The sequence below is a fragment of the Staurois parvus genome, unplaced genomic scaffold (genome assembly GCF_062004578.1).
Source record: "Staurois parvus isolate SC_StPar_1 unplaced genomic scaffold, SC_StPar_1.0 ptg000102l, whole genome shotgun sequence".
NCBI classification, from domain to species: Eukaryota; Metazoa; Chordata; class Amphibia; order Anura; family Ranidae; genus Staurois; species Staurois parvus.
In genome coordinates this window covers 40,392-60,167 of record NW_028317898.1, presented here as the reverse complement: position 1 = coordinate 60,167, position 19,776 = coordinate 40,392, and the positions used below count along the sequence as shown (strand labels likewise).

Genomic DNA, 19,776 nt, shown 5'->3' with positions numbered 1-19,776 from the left:
GAGGTTGTAGAACTGAGTCTTACCTTGTTTTTTACATTTAGCCGGTGTTTGTCCAGGTGGATTTTTTGTTCCAACAATCTCTTCACCTTTTTCATTAACACACCAGCAGTACCCGGTGCTGCCATGGCACTGCTGAGGTTGGTAATCGCCCTTTTCATCACAATCAGGAACAAAACGACCTATCACTTTCTCGTCTCCTCCCAGAGCTTCCTGACGCTCTTTCAAGCATTTTGGCAAGTCTGTCAACATATACAGGAAAGAACAGAAGTTACAGAGAACACACATTAAGTATTTAAATGTCCAGAAACAATAGAAGTGTAGTAAGTACACTTCTTTTCTGCTTTGAAATTGTATTAAGGTGTATCTAAACCCTCTCTAATATCTGTCTAATTTTTAAAAGTTAATTCTTTTTTAACCACTAGCCTACTGGGCACTTATACCCCCTTCCTGCCCAGGCCAGTTTTCAGCTTTCAGTGCTGTCGCGCTTTGAATGACAATTGCGCGGTCATGCAACACTGTACCCATGTGAAATTTTTATCATTTTTTTGAGACAGATAGAGCTTTCTTTTGGTGGTATTCAATCACCTCTGGTTTTTTTTTTTTTGCTAAACAAACCAAAAACAATTGAAAATTTTGAAAAAAAACACGTTTTTCTTAGTTTTTGTTATAAAATTTTGTAAATAAGTGATTTTTCTCCTTCACTGATGTGCGCTAATGAGGCTGCAGTGATGGGCACTGATAGGCTGCACTGATGAGCACTGATAGGTGGCATTGATGGGCACTGATGAGGAGGCACTAGTAGGTGCCACTGATGGGCATTGACAGGCATCACTGATGGGCACTGAAAGGCAGCACTCATACTGTATATGTTACTGATAGGTGGCACTGATAGGCAGCACTGACTGGCACTGTTAGGTGGCACCGTTAGTTGGCACTGATGGGCACTGATAGGTGGCACCGACTGGCACTGATAGGCGGCACTGACTGGCACTGATTGGCAGCACTGATAGATGGCACTGACTGGCATTGATAGGTGGCACTGACTGGCTCTGATAGGTGACACTGAAAGGCAGCTCAGATGGACACTGATATGTGGCATTTATGTGCACTGGTAGGCACTGATATGTGGCATTGATGTGGCACTGATGGGCACTGGCAGCTGGCATGGATGGGCACTGACAGGTGGCACTTTTGGGACCACACTGATCATCAGCGCACACTGATCATCAGTGCCTTGATGATCAGTGCCCATGTTCCCTCCGAGGAATGCCGATTACCGGCTCTCCTCTCCTCTCGAGCTGTCAGCGTGATAGCTCGTGAGGAGAGAAATGCCGATAACCGGCATTTCCCTATTTACATGTGATCAGCTGTGATTGGACACAGCTAATCACATGACCGAGCTAACATCTTTGGCTCTATCCATCGATCGGTGATCTGCTGTGTCTGAGGGACACAGTGCACTGCCGATCGCCGCGCGCTTCCTGAGCCGCGTATGCGCAGTGAGAATGGGAGGACATCATATGACGTCCTCCAAGAACGACAGAACTGCCTTGAGCCCGTCATCACCTTATGTGGCGGGTGGGAGGCGGTTAATATACATATTAAACATATACATATATATGTAATAAACATATACAGGAAAGAACAGAGATTAAAGAGAATGCAGTCATAAGTTTTTAAGCCTCAGTTCACACTATGAACCCCATGTGAATCACACAGGGACCACACTATATTCCTCTACAATTCACATTCAGTGCAGTGCAATTTGAGCCCTTTCATTTTGAATGGACTCAAATCGCACCTCATCACACCAAAAACGTGCATGCACCAATTCTGGAACTGCACTGCAACCAGACCGCATGGTCCTTTAATACCATATGATCTGGTGAAAACACACTGCATTTGCAAGCTGTATTTGGGGTGTCATTAACATTGCACGGAAACCTGTTGCAGATCTCAAGGGCAGTGTGACTGCAATGTGGTGCGGATTAGGGGTCTATTAGAAACCTGATGTCTCCTCAGTTCTCTGAGACAGCTTGATTTGATTGACTGCTTCCAGCCAGGGAAACACAGCACCAAAACCGCAAATTATGAAATCCTCTTCACTTCCGGCTTCATTTGTCACGGAGGAGAGGGAGGAATAGATGTTTCTCCGCCTTCTCTGTGGGCAGCTGACCCACTTGCTCGTCACGGTTTCATGCTCCATGGTGGAACAGGAGATCCCGAGAACGGCAGCAGGCAGCAGCGGGAGGAGGGCTCTTTTGCAAGCCCTCTAAATGTGACAGGCAACTGTAGAGCCTCCCAGGTCACTTTTATATGAAAGCCAATAGACAGCATGGTGGAAGCTGGCAGAAAATCGGGGCTGCCTACAGGTCCCATTTACACCTGAATGTTTTGACGCTCTAAGCTCCAAAACACTCATCAAATCTCTTGGTTGTGGCCCTTTACACCTGAGTGAAGTGACACTTGAAGCTTGTAAAAAGTGCACGCTTCAAGCATTTTTGGCTCCAATAGACTTCAATGAAAACATCAGGAAACATACAATAGAGTACAAAAATGCATGCGTTGCACATTTTTCTTCCTCTAGTTACTAGCTTTCCATAGGATAAAAATTAAAATAAAAAACACTCAAACAAAAATGCTTAGGACTGCCTTTACAAACACTAAAAATTGGCCTGTAAAAACTACTAAAGACACTGAGCTCAAGTGTGAGTGCAGCCATAGTGCCACACAAATTCTAGTGTTTTTTTTCAGTTGTATCATGAGGTTGGTATTGTTGTAGTAAATATATATATATATATATATATATATATATCAATTTAATAGGAACAGTATAAACTTTTTGTTTCATGTGTGGTTTTGAGTTTTAGAGGTAAATACTAATGGTGTAGATATTTTTCTAATGAGTTTCCTGGCCTAGAATGGAGTCTTACCATGCCTTTCACATGTAGCCGGTGTTTGTCCAGGTGGCGTTTTTGTTCCAGCAATCTCTTCACCCATTGCCTTAACACACCAGCAGTGCCCGGTGCTGCCATGACACTGCTGTGGCTGGTAATGGCCTTTTTCATCACATTGAGGAATATAATGACCTCTCAGCTTCTTTCCCAGAGCTTCTTGACGCTGCTTCAAGCATTTTGTCAATTCTGTCAACATATACAGAAAAGATTAATGATAACCAATGCTCTATGCAAGGAAAAGGCTGCAATTTCATGAACAGTCCTGCAAAATCTTGAACTGGTGGCAGGAAATTTTAAAATGCTGCAATTTTTAGGCAATGAATTGATAACCTTTTATCCCACTGAAAAAATCTGAGCAGCTCATTGAGGTAGTTGAGCTTTTTATTACACTCAGGTGCAGAGATATTTATAGTATTCCAGCACTCTATTTTAGAGCATTATAGAGTGCTGTCATCCTGACATGTTTTAGTTATAGGTAGCTTGAAGAGAATATATTTAGTTTGGCTTACAGGACTAATAAAAATCACCAATATAAAAATCAGTAATATTCATTTATTATAATATTATTGTCTAGTATACTGGGGTACCAACTGGAGTTATACTGAGCATTTAAGAAACCTAGCTGCCTACATGCTGGACTGCACTAGAAGAGTTCCTGATTTTCTCCAGCAATACTACTACATTTCCAGGTGGAACTCTAGATGTGTCAGAAGTTGGGAAGGCAATTTGCAGAGGAGTTGCAGCTGCACATATACAGAACAATAATAGACCGACTACAAAAGGGAGAACCAGCAGTAAGAAGAGGGGTTTCTGGAAACTAGATGAAGCAAAAGATTCCTTTTTGTGTCTGCATGTACCTGTTATTTTTCAAATTGATCCCTGTTCCTGTGGAATCCTGAGGATCCTAAGTCTAGGCTATGCATAGGGTCACAACTTTTCTTCAAGTTAAAAATATCCCTTGCCAGTACACATGTTCAATTTGTTTCATTATGAATCAAAATTTTAGTTATCTGCAGATTAATATGTATCTGAATTTCAGAATCAAGTAACGAATTTCAACATTTCAAAATAAATTATAATGAAACATATTATCTAAACTCGAAAATTAATTTGAAAAAATTCTAATTCAATATGGAAACAAAAAACAATAAACACAGTAAGGTATAAAAGTGTAATAAGGTGATGATTCCTGCTTAGTCTGTAGAATAGAATAGAATAGAATAGAATAGAAAATAGAATAGAAAACATTGAATAGCAAAAAAGAGAATAAAACAAAATTGAATGGAAAGGAATAGAATAGAGGATAAAAAAGAATAAACCAGAATGGAATAGAAAATAAAAGAATAGAAAGAATAGAATATAAAATAAAAGAATAAAATAAAAAAGAACAGAAAAAATAGAATATAATACAATAGAAAGCTGAAAGGTCTTTTTGAGGAACCCTAAAGCTGACCATACATTGAAGGATTCTATCAGGACAATCCTTTGTATTAACTGCAGATTTTCTCATTTTTGCCTATAATTCTGCAAAGTGAAGCTTGATTTTCATCTTTTTCTTCCAGTGTGGAGTGTTGGAACTGTCTATATTTAGTACACTTGAAGAAATGTTTTGTTTATTAACATCTGCAAGGAGATGAACCCAGTTTTTATCAGTTTGCATAACAAAAGATGCAGAGTTACAAAAATTCTTTAACTCTGAGTTAAGTTTCATCTTTGCAACATTTTATTGAATAACTTTGTTTTAAGATATTGTGGTGTCCCTGATAAAGCTTTTTAATCAGAACCCATAAACAATATAGCCAGCAGTTTGTGTTCACCTAACCATTACACCTACGTAGCAGTACCCCTATAGGAGTTGCTGAAGATTTGGGTCCCCCTATAGTCCTGCACAGCCAGGCAATGTGCATTTTTATCAGACTTGCATTCAGAGTCAGTAAACAGTCCTTGAGCTTGTTTTTTATGCTTTATTAGGGGTGTTGAACTTGGATAGGGTAAAGGGTGTATGGGATGCCCAAGGAACAGTGAACTGAAGACAAATTCCTTAGCAAGTCTTTACACAACAGAAACTCTTCATGGAGAGCTCTCCAGACTCTCCTGGTGTGCCACCCCAGACCCCAGATAACCCTCCTCTTATCCAACTCTCTGAGGGAATCCTTAGGCAAGGGGATCCAGTGCTTGCCAGTTTAAATTAAACAGTAAGGAGTTAATCAGGTTTCCCACCAGAGTGCTCTTTTCCCCTTAACTGGCCCAGGGGGTGTAGGACTACTCACTCGGTCTCAGTTCTGAAAGCTGAATTAGGTAGGTGTCTGCCTTCAGGCCTTCCACTGGGCTGGATCCTTTCCTGGCTCTACAGGTGGTGTCACTCTGGAGGCCAGTGAGACTGAGCGATGCTCCTTTCCTGCTTCCTGCCTGCAGGTAGGCCCCTTACCACTGGGCCCCCTCCAAGGCTTCTGCATCTCAGCTTCCTCACATTTTCCACCCGAACTCTGCTGCTACTGAGCAGACTCAGTCATACTTAAGGGCTGCTCTGGTCCCCTGCCAAGCCTCCTGCTTGAGGATTGGCCAGAGTCCCTTGAGTATGCAGACCAGCCCCTCCTCTCCCCTGCCCACTGCTTCTAGAATCTTCTCAAAGCGTTTACAGCAGTGGGAGGTATCAAGGAACTGATCTGCAGAGCCTCTTAGCCCTGACCCAAATTTGACCCAGCTGACTTGCCCAGGCTGCTACTCAGCCCTTCTGACTAAACAATAATCAGCTACCACCCCCTTGCTACACCTATATGAGCTTGTAGGAGGTCAGGTGCTGATGTTGGATGAGAAGACTTGGCAATTGATCCCTAAGGTGTTCCAGTTGAGGTCAAGGCTCTGTGTAGGCAAGTTGAGTTTCTCCACATCAAACTCATCAAGCCATGTCTTTATGAGCCTGGTTTCGTGCATTGTGTACAGTCATGATAGAACACAAAAGAGCCTTTTGCAAACTGTTGTCACAAAGTTAGCAGTGAATCATTGTCCAAAATGTCCTTGTTTGCTGTAGCATGAACAGAACCCTTCACTGGACAGACCTGACTTCAATAATTTAGAAGAGTGTCCACATACAGTACTTTTGGTCATTTGCAGGTGAGTTGGTCTGTAGGGATGAGCTAAGTCTTCAGTCCAACCAGAAGTTTGGACCAAACATTGGCAGTTCAGATGTTTAAAACAAATGGATGGGGATCAGAGGGATTACATTATTACCTGAATATGGCCACTTGGCCAAATCTGGTCAACAACATTGCCCAAATATGGTCATGTCCCTTTTTGGACAGGGAAGTCCACTATCCCCTCATCTTCCCTTATATAGCTGATGACAGCATGGGGAACTGTAATTCAGCTAATAATACTGTCAGGATCAATTGTGTGAGCTGGTTTGTTCATTTGTTTTCCTATGAGCCAGCAGGTGATGGATATCATGACTGACAATGGATTTATAATGCATGTCATTTTTGGGGGATTTTTTTTTAATAAAGGAAATTTCGAACATTTGTGCGTCTGTTTCTAGGTGACTTTCTTTTTTGTTATGCACCCTTGCTCATTCATGAAAAAGCGGGCAGTGTCTGGGGGCTCCCTTATTAATGAAGAGGGCTTCCAGATTCCAATAAGCCCCCCATCTGTAGACACCAACAACCTCCGGCCAGGGTTGTGGAGAAGAGACCCTTGTCCTCATCAACATGGTGACAAGGTGCTTTGCCAGGCAGAAGTCCCCCTGACAAGCACCCCCCATGTTGAAGGCATGTGGCCTGGTATGGATCAGGAGAGTGGGCCATACGCTCATCCCCCTTTCCTGGGCAGCCAGGCTACATGTTAGATTAAGGATCTGGAATGGATTTGTAGGGTTTTTTTTACCATTCTTGGTGTATGATGTGCTACAGCAAAAGTGACATTTACAAAGAAAAAAAATCACCACACAGACTCCTCCAAAGGCCCTCTAAAATGTAAAAAGCGGACCCTTAAAGGGGTCTGTGTGGGTTTTTTTTTAGGAATCGGGGAATGAAATGTCATTTGACCGGCAATTCTAAACACTTTTTTTATGTAAATGCCAATGCTGCTGGAGCACCTTCTGTAACACACAGAGATGCACCCCTTTACAAACAGGATAATGGCACCCTCAGGAATCAGAAGTTTTAATGTTTCAATTTAAATATTCAAAATTGCTGCTGCTGGACAAATGAAAATGAAATTTTTTTTTTGCATTGGAACATGTGAACATTTGAAGTTCGCCAAACCTTGCTAGAACTAAACATAGGGCAGTTCAGCTCATACCTAATGGTCAGGTGTTTACAAACATTTGGCCATACAAAGTATGTAGGACTGGTTATACTAAAATAATTGAGCTATTTTTTATTTTTGGTCAATGACGCATACTGTTAACTGTTAACACAAAACACAGCAACTATTAAGTAGTGATAAAATTCACAATGGTATATCTGTGTATATCATGTCACCTATGTTTAGAAATAGGATAAACAAAAGTGGAGACTGCAGTAAAATAAAGGAAAAAAAAGGGTCACCTATTTCCCAACAACACCAACTGGCTTAGGAATGAATAATTTCATATAATTATTCATCACAGTGTAAAACTAGGAATTCATTTGGTAGTTCCCTTGACTGGGGGGCCCAAAGAAAAAGCACATTTTCTCCCTTTAATAACAAATTGTATCTCTAACTTATCAGAAGACCCTCATATTGGAGATATTTGTCCAGGTTGAACTTTTGTGCCAGAAATCTCTTAGGTTTCATTTACACACCTGCTGCATGACCTGCTTTGACTTGTGGTCATATATCATCTGATAAGCATAAGTGTGGTCAACATGGTCAACTGACTGAAAGAGACAGAAGGACACTGCGCAGAATAGTTACCCAAAATAAGAGAACAACTGCTGCAAAAGTGACTGCAGAGCTCAGTCTTAGTCTTCGCAGGACTGAGATTGAGCTCTGCAGTCACTTTTGCAGCAGTTGTTTTCTTATTATGGGTCACAATCCTGTGCAATGTCCTTTTGTCTCTTTCGGTCAGTTGACCATGTCGACCGCGCTTATGCTTATCAGATGATGTTTTCCCGGAAACTGTATATGCCGTCATAACCTTTTGATACTGTACCTCGTGACACAGCAAATAAATTGGCAACTTTAGTCACAGAGGCACCAGCTAAGTGGGCACCAACAATTTACCCTGTATATAGCTCAGTAAGCTCTCACATGACTCCATATTGCTAGCAGCGCATGCAGTGAATGATGAAAGTGAGGCTTCCCACCTTCCCACATCACTTCCGCTTTCCACATGTCACACCTGCAAATCATGTTGTATTTCCATTTTTTTGTCTAGCCCCTGTATATACACTATATTGCCAAAAGTATTGGGAAACCCCTCCAAATCATTGGATTGCATGCAGACTGCTTCTACAAACATTTGTGAAACAATTGGTCACTCTCAGGAGCTCAGTGAATTCAAGCGTGGTACCGTGATAGGTTGCCACCTGTGCAATAAGTCCATCCGTGAAATCTCCTTGCTACTAAATATTCCACAGTCAACTGTTAGTGGTATTATAACAAAGTGGAAGCAACGGGGGAACAGCAACTCAGCTACAAAGTGGTAGGCCCATGTAGAATGACAAAGCGGGGTCAGTGCATGCTGAAGTTTGCAGTGCGCAGAAGTCACCAACTGTCTACACAGTCAATAGCTAAAGACCTCCAAAGTTTATGTGGCCTTCAGATTAGCACAACAACAGTGCATAGAGAGTTTCAGGGAATGGGTTTTCATGGCCGAGCAGCTGCTTCCAAGCCTTACATCACCAAGTGCAATGCAAAGCATCAGATGCAGTGGTGTAAAGCACGCAGCCACTCGACTCTAGAGCAGTGGAGATTTGTTCTCTGGAGTGATGAATCACGTGTCTATGTCTGGCAATCCAATGGACATGTCTGGGTTTGGTGGTTGCCAGGAGAACGATACTTGCCTGACTGCTTTGTGCCAAGTGTAAAGTTTGGTTGAGAAATATGGTGTGGGGTTGTTTTTCAGGGGTTGGGCTTGGCCCCTTAGTTCCAGTGAAGGGAACTCTTAAGGTGTCAGCACACAAAGACATTTTGGACAATTTCATGCTCCCAGCTTTGAGGGAACAGTTTGGGGATGGCTCCAATGTTCCAACATGACTGCACACCAGTGCGCAAAGTAGGGTCCATAAAGACATGGATGAATGAGTTTGGGGTGGAGGAACTTTACTGGCCTGCACAGAGTCCTGGCCTCAACCTGATAAAACACCTTTGGGATGAATAAGAGCAGAGACTGCAAGCCAGGCCTTCTCGTCTGACATCAGTGCAAACATTCCCATAGACATACTCCTAAACCTTGTGGACATCCTTCCCAGAAGAGTTGAAGCTGGTAAAGCTGCAGAGGGTGGGCCAACTTAATAATGAACCCTACAGACTAAGACTGGGGTGCCATTAATGTTCACATGTGTATAAAGGCAGGCAGCCCAATACCTTTGGCAATATAGTGTGTGTAGATGGGTGTATATATATATATATATATATATATATATATATATACACACACACATATATATATATATATATACATACATACATAGACGCTCAACAGCCATTTTATTAAGTACACCTTGCTAGTGCCAAGAAAATATCCCCCACACCATTACACCCCCACCACCAGCCTGAACCAATGATACAAGGCAAGATGGATCCATGCTTTCATGTTTACGCCCAACCATCTGAATGTCGCAGCAACCAGTCTGCCCATTCTCCTCTGACCTCTGACATCAGCAAGGCATTTATGTCCACACAACTGCCGCTCACTGGATAGTCTCTCTTTTTCGGATCATTCTCTGTAAAACCTAGAGATGGTTGTGCATGAAAATCCCAGTAGATCAGCAGTTTTTGAAATACTCAGCCCAGCCTGTCTGGCACCAACAACCATGCCACATTCAAACTCACTTAAATTCCCTATTCTTCCCCATTCTGATGCTCGATTTGAACAGCGAGTGGTCTTCACCACATCTACATGCATATATGCATTAAGTTACTGCCATGTGATTAGCAATTTATGTTACCAAGCAATTGAACAGATGTACCTAATAAAGTGGCCGGTGATTGTGTGTGTGTGTGTGTGTGTATATATATATATATATACAGTCAGGTCCATAAATATTGGGACATCGACACAATTCTAACATTTGTGGCTCTATACACCACCACAATAGATTTGAAAAGAAACAAACAAGATGTGCTTTAACTGCAGACTGTCAGCTTTAATTTGAGGGTATTTACATCCAAATCAGGTGAACGGTGTAGGAATTACAACAGTTTGCATATGTGCCTCCCACTGGTTAAGGGACCAAAAGTAATGGGACAGAATAATAATCATAAATTAAACTTTCACTTTTTAATACTTGGTTGCAAATCCTTTGCAGTCAATTACAGCCTGAAGTCTGGAACGCATAGACATCACCAGACACTGGGTTTCATCCCTGGTGATGCTCTGCCAGGCCTCTACTGCAACTGTCTTCAGTTCCTGCTTGTTCTTGGGGCATTTTCCCTTCAGTTTTGTCTTCAGCAAGTGAAATGCATGCTCAAGCGGATTCAGGTCAGGTGATTGACTTGGCCATTGCATAACATTCCACTTCTTTCCCTTAAAAAACTCTTTGGTTGCTTTTGCTGTATGCTTTGGGTCATTGTCCATCTGCACTGTGAAGTGGCGTCCAATGAGTTCTGAAGCATTTGGCTGAATATGAGCAGATAATATTGCCCGAAACACTTCAGAATTCATCCTGCTGCTTTTGTCAGCAGTCACATCATCAATAAATACAAGAGAACCAGTTCCATTGGCAGCCATACATGCCCACGCCATGACACTACCACCATCGTGCTTCACTGATGAGGTGGTATGCTTTGGATCATGAGCAATTCCTTTCCTTCTCCATACTCTTCTCTTCCCATCACTCCGGTACAAGTTGATCTTGGTCTCATCTGTCCATAGGATGTTGTTCCAGAACTGTGAAGGCTTTTTTAGATGTCGTTTGGCAAACTGTAATCTGTCCTTCCTATTTTTGTGTTTTTGAGGCTCACCAATGGTTTACATCTTGTGGTGAACCCTCTGTATTCACTCTGGTGAAGTCTTCTCTTGATTGTTGACTTTGACACACATACACCTACCTCCTGGAGAGTGTTTTTGATCTGGCTAACTGTTGTGAAGGGTGTTTTCTTCACCAGGGAAAGAATTCTTCGGTCATCCACCACAGTTGTTTTCCGTGGTCTTCCGGGTCTTTTGGTGTTGCTGAGCTCACCGGTGCGTTCCTTCTTTTTAAGAATGTTCCAAACAGTTGTTTTGGCCACAGTAGATGTTTTTGCCATCTCTCTGATGGGTTTGTTTTGTTTTTTCAGCCTAATGATGGCTTGCTTCACTGATAGTGACAGCTCTTTGGATATCATCTTGAGAGTTGACAGCAACAGATTCCAAATGCAAATAGCACACTTGAAATGAACTCTGGACCTTTTATCTGCTCATTGTAATTGGGATAATGAGGGAATAATACACACCTGGCCGTGGAACAGCTGAGAAGCCAATTGTCCCATTACTTTTGGTCCCTTAATAAGTGGGAGGCACATATGCAAACTGTTGTAATTCCTACACCATTCATCTGATTTGGATGTAAATACCCTCAAATTAAAGCTGACAGTCTGCAGTTAAAGCACATCTTGTTTGTTTCATTTCAAATCCATTTTGGTGGTGTATAGAGCCAAAAATGTTAGAATTGTGTCAATGTCCCAATATTTATGGACCTGACTGTGTATATATATATATATATATATATATATATATATATATATACACACACACACATACACATATACACACACGTTTTTGAATTTTCTTTTCTGACATGTTGATGTCATAACTTTCACTTGGATGTTATAAGTTACACTGAGTAAATACAGCTGGATAAAACAAAATCTGATTGTTTGATTGCTCCTGTGGACAGGTGTATTTTATACAGGTAACAAAATGAGATTAGCAGCACTCCTTTTAAGAGACTGCTTCTAATCTTAGCTTGTTATCTGTATGAAAGACACCTGGTAGCCAGAAATCCTGCTGAATGATAGGGGATCAAATACTTATTTCCCTCATAAACATGCAAATCAGTGCATAATTTGTTACACATGCATTTTTTTAATTTTTTGTTGTTATTCTGTCTCTCAGTGTTACAATACACCTACCATTCGATTTTTAGACTGATCATTTCTTTGTGAGTGGGCAAACATTCAAAATCAGCAGGGGATCAAATACTGTACTTATTTCCTTTACATATATATATATATAATATTATTTTTTTTCTTTTTTTTTTCTTTACAAAATGTATGCACAAACAAGAGTTTGAAACATATATTACAAAAGGTCTTATTGTCACAGTCTCCACCCTCGCCTGCTCTCCTTCCTCCCCCCTCTTCTCAGTCACAGGTGGCAGCAGCAGCTCCCCCTCGCTCCCCTTTGATCCTCCCCCATCCCTTCCCCTTGCAGATTCCTAACTTAACTGCACAAGCCTACATCAAAGGCTGTGCTGGATGGAAGGAAAAGCCCCCTGTGGTGGGGTTAGCACCTCTTCTAGGAGAAGCCGCTAAGGAGTCGGACACCCCACTGGGCCTGAATGGGGATTCCTCACGTGCAGGCCACCGGGGTGTCCCTGCGTGCCCCCCGGTGGGCGCAGCGTGGGCCCGAGGCTTCCCCCGCTCTGCGCCTGCTGGAGACAAAGGCCGCACTCTCTGAGCGTGGCCAGAGTGTTGGGGGGCGTGCCTCATTGCCAGGGCAACCAGGAAGCGTCCCACTCTGGCATAAGAGGAGCGGGACCCGGGAGGTTGTTGGTCCCCTGCATGTCGCCGAGAGTAGCTGTTGGGAGGACTGAGCTGAGGCCAGACCCCCACAGCCCAGACCTCGCTGAGTACTCTGCTGATCCCTGGGGGGCTAGAGGTGCCTGCTGTCCGCTGTGTGCCCAAGGATACTCCTGCCTGCTATCCGCTGTGTGCCAAAGGTTACTCCTGCCTAAACTGTGAGTGCTCATATCCTCCTGTCTGAACTACTCCCATTGGATCTCCATATTGTCCCTGCCTGGACTGCCCGTTGAAACCCCCTATTATCCTGTCTGGGCTGCCTCCACTGAATGCTCCTATTTTCCCTGCCTGGGCTGCCCGTGAATCCCCCTATTACCTTGCTTGGACTGCCCCCATTGAATGCTCCTATTTTCCCCTGCCTGGACTGCCCGTTGAATTCCCCTCTTGCCTTGTCTGGACTGCCCCATTGAACACGCATACCTTTCCTGCCAGGGTTGCCCCATTGAACCTCCCTATTACACTTGCCGGAACTGCCTGCTTGGATTAATACTTGCTCAGACCATCGCTACCCAAGTCGCCCTATCGTGGGCTGGATTACAACTGTTTTGGGCTCCTCCCCTCTCTTCCCCCTTTTTGGGTACCCGGATGCTACCTTCCTACCCTGATTGAGTGTCTCCCCTATTTCAATAAAACTTTGTGTGTTTATCATCCTCCGTGTGCGTTCTGTCCTGCCTATGCTTCCGTCACACTTATACATTAAGCTGACCTTTTTCATGTGCATATTGAAAAAGAAAAAACACAGGAAAACTATAGTTCTTCTTTAATCCTGGCTTGAATCAATCCCAAACACCAATTTAAATGACCAATCTGGGGACTAGAAAACAGCACTGTCCATCCAGGAATAGATCATCTGAAGGTGTGAAAAAATTGTAGAATTCATATGAACTGTTTTTCCATGATTCCCAATTAAGTCAACACCCCCTCATTTATGTTGAGTGGCAGTCAGGGAGTAGAAAACCCCCTCTGAGTGGGGTGGTTCTCCTGGGACTCTCATCTTGCACTGCTCTTCTCAGTATAAAATGACTGCTTTACAGGCAGAACTTTGTTTCTATGAAATACCTATACAATTTTAGCCTGCATTTACCTACACTAATTTCAGAAGCCCGTTTGCACTAGTTCTACAAGCAGGACTGGATTTTGAAGTTGATAAAGCTGCAGGGTTGCCATCTCATCCCTTTAAGGCTGATTAAGGTGGTAATTAAACTCACTTAATGCCTTATCAGCATTAAATTAGCGTCAGAACCTGTGGATTTAATCTGTGTTTTCGTTTAAAGGGACAAGGTGGCAACCCTACAAAGCTGTCTGAGGCTATGTAGACACCCACTTGCACTTTAGGGCAAACTATCTGTTTATTCTCTCATTTTAAAGGAGTCTTTTGCAGGTCTATCCCAGGTCAACAACTTTTTTTCTTTTAACCGCTAGCAAACCCGCTGCAGTGTTTTTACTGTGGCAGGGCGGCACCTGTGCGGTCAGCTCCGTCTTTTAACGTTGCTGTGCAAAACAGGTTGGGGGCATGCGCGAGGCGCGTGCCCACCCTACCCGTACCGCCGACCGTGGCAGCGGGTGTCATTTCCTGCTGGGTGTCAGCGATTACAAGTAATCACTGACAGATAGCAGAGCTGCAATGTAAACAATGCAGCCGTGCTATCTGTCAATTCAGAGCACGCTGAACCTGAGAGAAGACTTTGTCTCTCGGGATCAGTGTGTTCCTGTGAAGTACACACCCCCCACCCACTAGTAAAACACTCCCCTCGCACAGTTAACCCTTTCTTTACCTAATAAAAGTTAACCCCTTCCTCTCCAGTGCCATTAGTACAGTGTCAGTGTTTTTATTTTTGCACTGATCACTGTATTGGTGTCACTGGGGATGTCAGTGACCCCAAGTCAGTTCCCCCCCAGTGTCAAAATGTCCGCCACAGTCCCGCAGTCCCGCCATAAGTCGCTGATCACTGTCATAAATCTCTGATCACCACCATAAGTTGCTGATTGCCACCATTATTAGTATAGTAAAAAAAAAAATCCCAGTATCTTTCCCGCCATTTGTAGACGCTATAACTTTCACGTAAACCAATTAATTTACACATATTGGGATTTTTTTTAAGCAAAGACATGTCGCAGAATACATTTTGGCAGAAATTTATGACTAAATTTGATTTTTACATTTTTTTACTGGACATGTCCAAAAAGTCCAAAATATTTTTTTTTTCTCAAAATTGTCAGAATTTTTTTTTTTTTAGCGAAAAAAATAAAAAATGCACAGGTGATCAAATACCACTGAAAGAAAGCTCAATTTGTGGGAAAAAAGGATGTAAATTTCATTTATGTACCGTATTGCATGACCGCGCAATTGTCCATTAAACTAGTGCAGTGCTGTATAGAAAAAAATGTAAATGTAAATTGCAGTATCTATACCATAGTTTGTAGACACTATAACCTTCACACAAAGCAATCAATATACACTTATTGGGATTTTTTTTACCTAAAGCATTTAGCAGAATACATTTTAGCCTAAATTTATAACTTTGAGTTTACTATATATTTTTTATAGCTGAAAGTAAAAAATATTGTTTTTCTTCAAAATTTTTGGTCTTTTTTGTTCATAGCGTGAAAAATAAAAAGCACACAGGTGATCAAATACCACCGAAAGAAAGCTCTATTTGTGTGAAAAAAGGAAGTAAATTTCGTTTGGGTTCAGCATTGCATGACCGCGCAATTATCAGTTGAATTAGTGCAGCGCCAAGTAGCAAAAAGAGGCCTGGTCATTAAGGGGGGTAAATCCTCTGGAGGTCAAGTGGTTAAAGAACATTTATAAGGGGCTTTCCAGCCATCTGACACACTTGAGTGATACAACTTCTTTCCTTTCAGCTGTGTCTAATTTATGAGAGGGATATGCAGAGAGGCTGTAGAACTGAGTCTTACCTTGTTTTTTACATGTAGCCGGTGTTTGTCCAGGTGGAGTTTTTGTTCCAGCAATCTCTTCTCCAATTGCGTTAACACACCAGCAGTACCCGGTGCTGCCATGGCACTGCTGTGGTTGGTAATCGCCCTTTTCATCACACCGAGAAACAAAACGACCTATCACTTTCTCATCTACTCCTAATGCTTCCTGAAGCTCCTTCAAGCATTTTGGCAAGTCTGTCAATATATACAGGAAAGACCAGAGATTACAGGGAACATACTCATAGGTGTTTAATTGTCCAGAAACAAAAGCAGTGTAAAAAGTACACTGCTTTTCTGCTTTGGTAATGTATTAAGGTGTATTTAAACACTCTGTACTGCCTGTGCAATTTTCAAAAGTTAATTCTTTTTTTTAATAAGCACTGATTCAAATTAACCACTTTCAGTTTTAGCATTTTTCACATATATATTAGAATCAGAATTTTTTGCCAGGAAATTACTTATAACCCCAAAACATTATATATATTCTGAAAACAGAGGCCCTGGAGAATGAAATGGTTGTTGTGGGAATTTTCCATAGCACACAATATTTGCACAGCCAAATCAAACACAAATTTTCAAGGAAAAATACGCTTATATGAATTTTAGTGCACAAAAACACATTATAAAACTCACTTTTTTGGTAAACTATAAAAGATAATATTGAGTTCAGGAGATATCAAAATGTCAAGATTTAAAACTGTAACTTTGAAAAAGTTCAAGCTTCAAGCATTTTTGGCTTCAATAGACTTTAATCAACACGCCTGAAAACACACAAAAGCGTGCAAAAAATGCATGTATTGCACATTTTTCTTCCTCTAGTTACTATCTTTTTATTGGCTAAAAGACACTCAAGCAAAAACATTCAGAAACACCTTTACAAACACTAAAAAAGTCCTGTAAAAACTACTAGAGATGGTACGGTTTGTGAGTCTGTGTACATGTGTTTTAAGAGTACATGTGTTTTAAGAAAGTCATGTCATGAGGTTTACTAGGAGTAGATAAAAGGGAACGCCCAGAGTCTAGTGAGTGCAAACTGGAAGGTGATTTGAAGGCGTTTATTAGGAATCACAAGTTTAACAAGCCAGCGTGTTGCGTGAGAACAAAGGTTCCCCCTTCTTTAGGGCTGTTGCTGCATACATATAAATGAAGAATAATCTCTAACAGGTGTGTCTATTAACCTCCCTAGCAGTCTGATTATGTCTATATTCCTGTGCTCAAAGCGGTACATTTTTTTGCATGGAAATATGTCGTTTTTAAAGTGTAGGCCTGTAATTTTTAGGAATAACTCACTGAAATCTGTCCGAACAAGAGTCTAGTAAACATCCTGGGTATGATAAAATTTGAAACACAAAATCATAAATTATAATATAATAAATAATCATAAAAAATAATAATATAATAATAATACATTTAATTCAATAATGTAATCAAACCAAAAACACTGAAATTTGAAATATAGCGCCAAGTTCACACATCACTGAGCGTAGTCGCAAAATCGTTTTCAGTGTCTGATGATGAATTTCCCCACGATTCATTATCACTCAATTCTGCAAGTGGTTCTAATTTACTATCGCTGTTCTCTATCTGGTGTAAAACCGCTTTTGACCTAAAGGGACACTTTTTGGACGACATGGACATTTCTCAGTTTCCAGGCAGAAAGAACAGTAAAAATGCAGGCAGGGCACAGGACAAAGCACTAGGGACAAAATGTATGTGAAATGGTTTGATACAGTAATGTTTTACTATGTGATTTTAGTGTATTGAGTGAATGTCACTTTTAAAATTTTGGAATTTCCCGTCGGTTACGTCCCCCATACGTCCCGTACGTCCCGAAGCTTGCAGGGAACGGAACCCGGAAGACGGATGCTGGCATCGGCTGGGGGAGATGGCCGGGGATGCTGCAGGGGGGACATCGCGGGAGAGCAGGACAAGGTAAGTGAAACAGGGATCCCGGAGCAACGCTGCAGGGTATTCCCGAGTGTAGCTCGGGGGTACAGCTTTTGGTACTGAACGTTTACCCTGAGCTACACTCGGGAATACCACCAGAGAGGTTAACAGAGACCAGAAGGAAGGATGTCTGAGTGTCAACTGAGTTAGCTGAGGCAGCATGAGGTTGGAATTGTTGAAAATATATTTGATTCAAAGTGATACTAAATGCTAGTTTTTTATTTATTTAAAATAACAAACATGTTATACTCACCTGCTGTGTGTGTAGTGGTTTTGCACAGAGCAGCGTTGATCCTCCTCTTCTTGGGTTTCCCCGTAGGTGATTCTGGCTCCTTCCCCCTGAGAAGTGCCCATAGCAAGCCGCTTGCTATGGGGGCACTGGTGAGTGCTCAATCCCAAGCCCGGCTCTCTGTGTCCATAAGACACAGCAGAGTGTGGCTCGACCCCACCCTCTGCTCCGTCCTCCTCACTGGCTGTGACTTGACAACAGTTGGAGCCAATAGCTCCCACTGCTGTGTCTCCGCCAGTGAGGAAGGAGAGACCAAGGAGAGATCCCGTGCACACCACTGGACCAAGATCGAGCTCAGGTAAGTACTAGGAGGGCTGAGGGGACTGCTGCACACTAAAGATTTTTCACTTTGATACATAGAATGCATGAAGTTAAAAAAAACCTTCAGCCTTTAGAACCACTTTACTTCAATTTTAATAACTAAAATATAATATAATATAGCATATATATGTCACAAGGCCTGAGAAAAAAAATCATTTCTTTACACAAGAAAGGTGAAGGCTACAAGAAGATCAGCAAAGATATATATATATATATATATATATATATATATATATATATATATACAGTCAGGTCCATAAATATTGGGACATCTACACAATTCTAAAATTTTTGGCTCTATACACCACCACAATGGATTTGAAAAGAAACGAACAAGATGTGCTTTAACTGCAGACTGTCAGCTTTAATTTGAGGGTATTTACATCCAAATCAGGTGAACGGTGTAGGAATTACAACAGTTTACATATGTGTCTCCCACTTGTTAAGGGACCAAAAGTAATGGGACAGAATAATAATCATAAATCAAACTTTCACTTTTTAATACTTGGTTGCAAATCCTTTGCAGTCAATTACAGCCTGAAGTCTGGAATGCATAGACATCACCAGACGCTGGGTTTCATCCCTGGTGATGCTCTGCCAGGCCTCTACTGCAACTGTCTTCAGTTCCTGCTTGTTCTTGGGGCATGTTCCCTTCAGTTTTGTCTTCAGCAAGTGAAATGCATGCTCAATCGGATTCAGGTCAGGTGATTGACTTGGCCATTGCATAACATTCCACTTCTTTCCCTTAAAAAACTCTTTGGTTGCCTTTGCTGTATGCTTTGGGTCATTGTCCATCTGTACTGCGAAGCGGCGTCCAATGAGTTCTGAAGCATTTGGCTGAATATGAGCAGATAATATTGCCCGAAACACTTTTGTCAGCAGTCACATCATCAATAAATACAAGCGAACCAGTTCCATTGGCAGCCATACATGCCCTCGCCATGACACTACCACCACCATGCTTCACTGATGAGGTGGTATGCTTAGGATCATGAGCAGTTCCTTTCCTTCTCCATACTCTTCTCTTCCCATCACTCTGGTACAAGTTGATCTTGGTCTCATCTGTCCATAGGATGTTGTTCCAGAACTCTGAAGGCTTTTTTAGATGTCGTTTGGCATACTCTAATCTGGCCTTCCTGTTTATGAGGCTTACCAATGGTTTACATCTTGTGGTGAACCCTCTGTATTCACTCTGGTGAAGTCTTCTCTTGATTGTTGACTTTGACACACATACACCTACCTCCTGGAGAGTGTTCTTGATCTGGCCAACTGTTGTGAAGGGTGTTTTCTTCACCAGGGAAAGAATTCTTCGGTCATCCACCACAGTTGTTTTCTGTGGTCTTCGGGGTCTTTTGGTGTTGCTGAGCTCACCGGTGCGTTCCTTCTTTTTAGGAATGT

The 19,776-nt window shown here is 42.0% G+C and overlaps 1 protein-coding gene across 1 annotated transcript in view; it reads right to left on the bottom strand.

Moving 5' to 3' along the window:
* The window catches only part of LOC149467710 (uncharacterized), a 249,499-nt gene that overhangs the window by 206,405 nt on the left and 23,318 nt on the right, over nt 1–19,776 (bottom strand). Inside the window, exons 7-9 of the mRNA XM_089671215.1 lie at nt 15,801–16,016; nt 2,934–3,143; nt 24–239 (exon numbers count right to left, since the gene is read on the bottom strand). Of these exons, the coding sequence (XP_089527341.1) occupies nt 24–239; nt 2,934–3,143; nt 15,801–16,016 (642 nt within the window). The remainder of the gene's footprint in view (nt 1–23; nt 240–2,933; nt 3,144–15,800; nt 16,017–19,776) is intronic.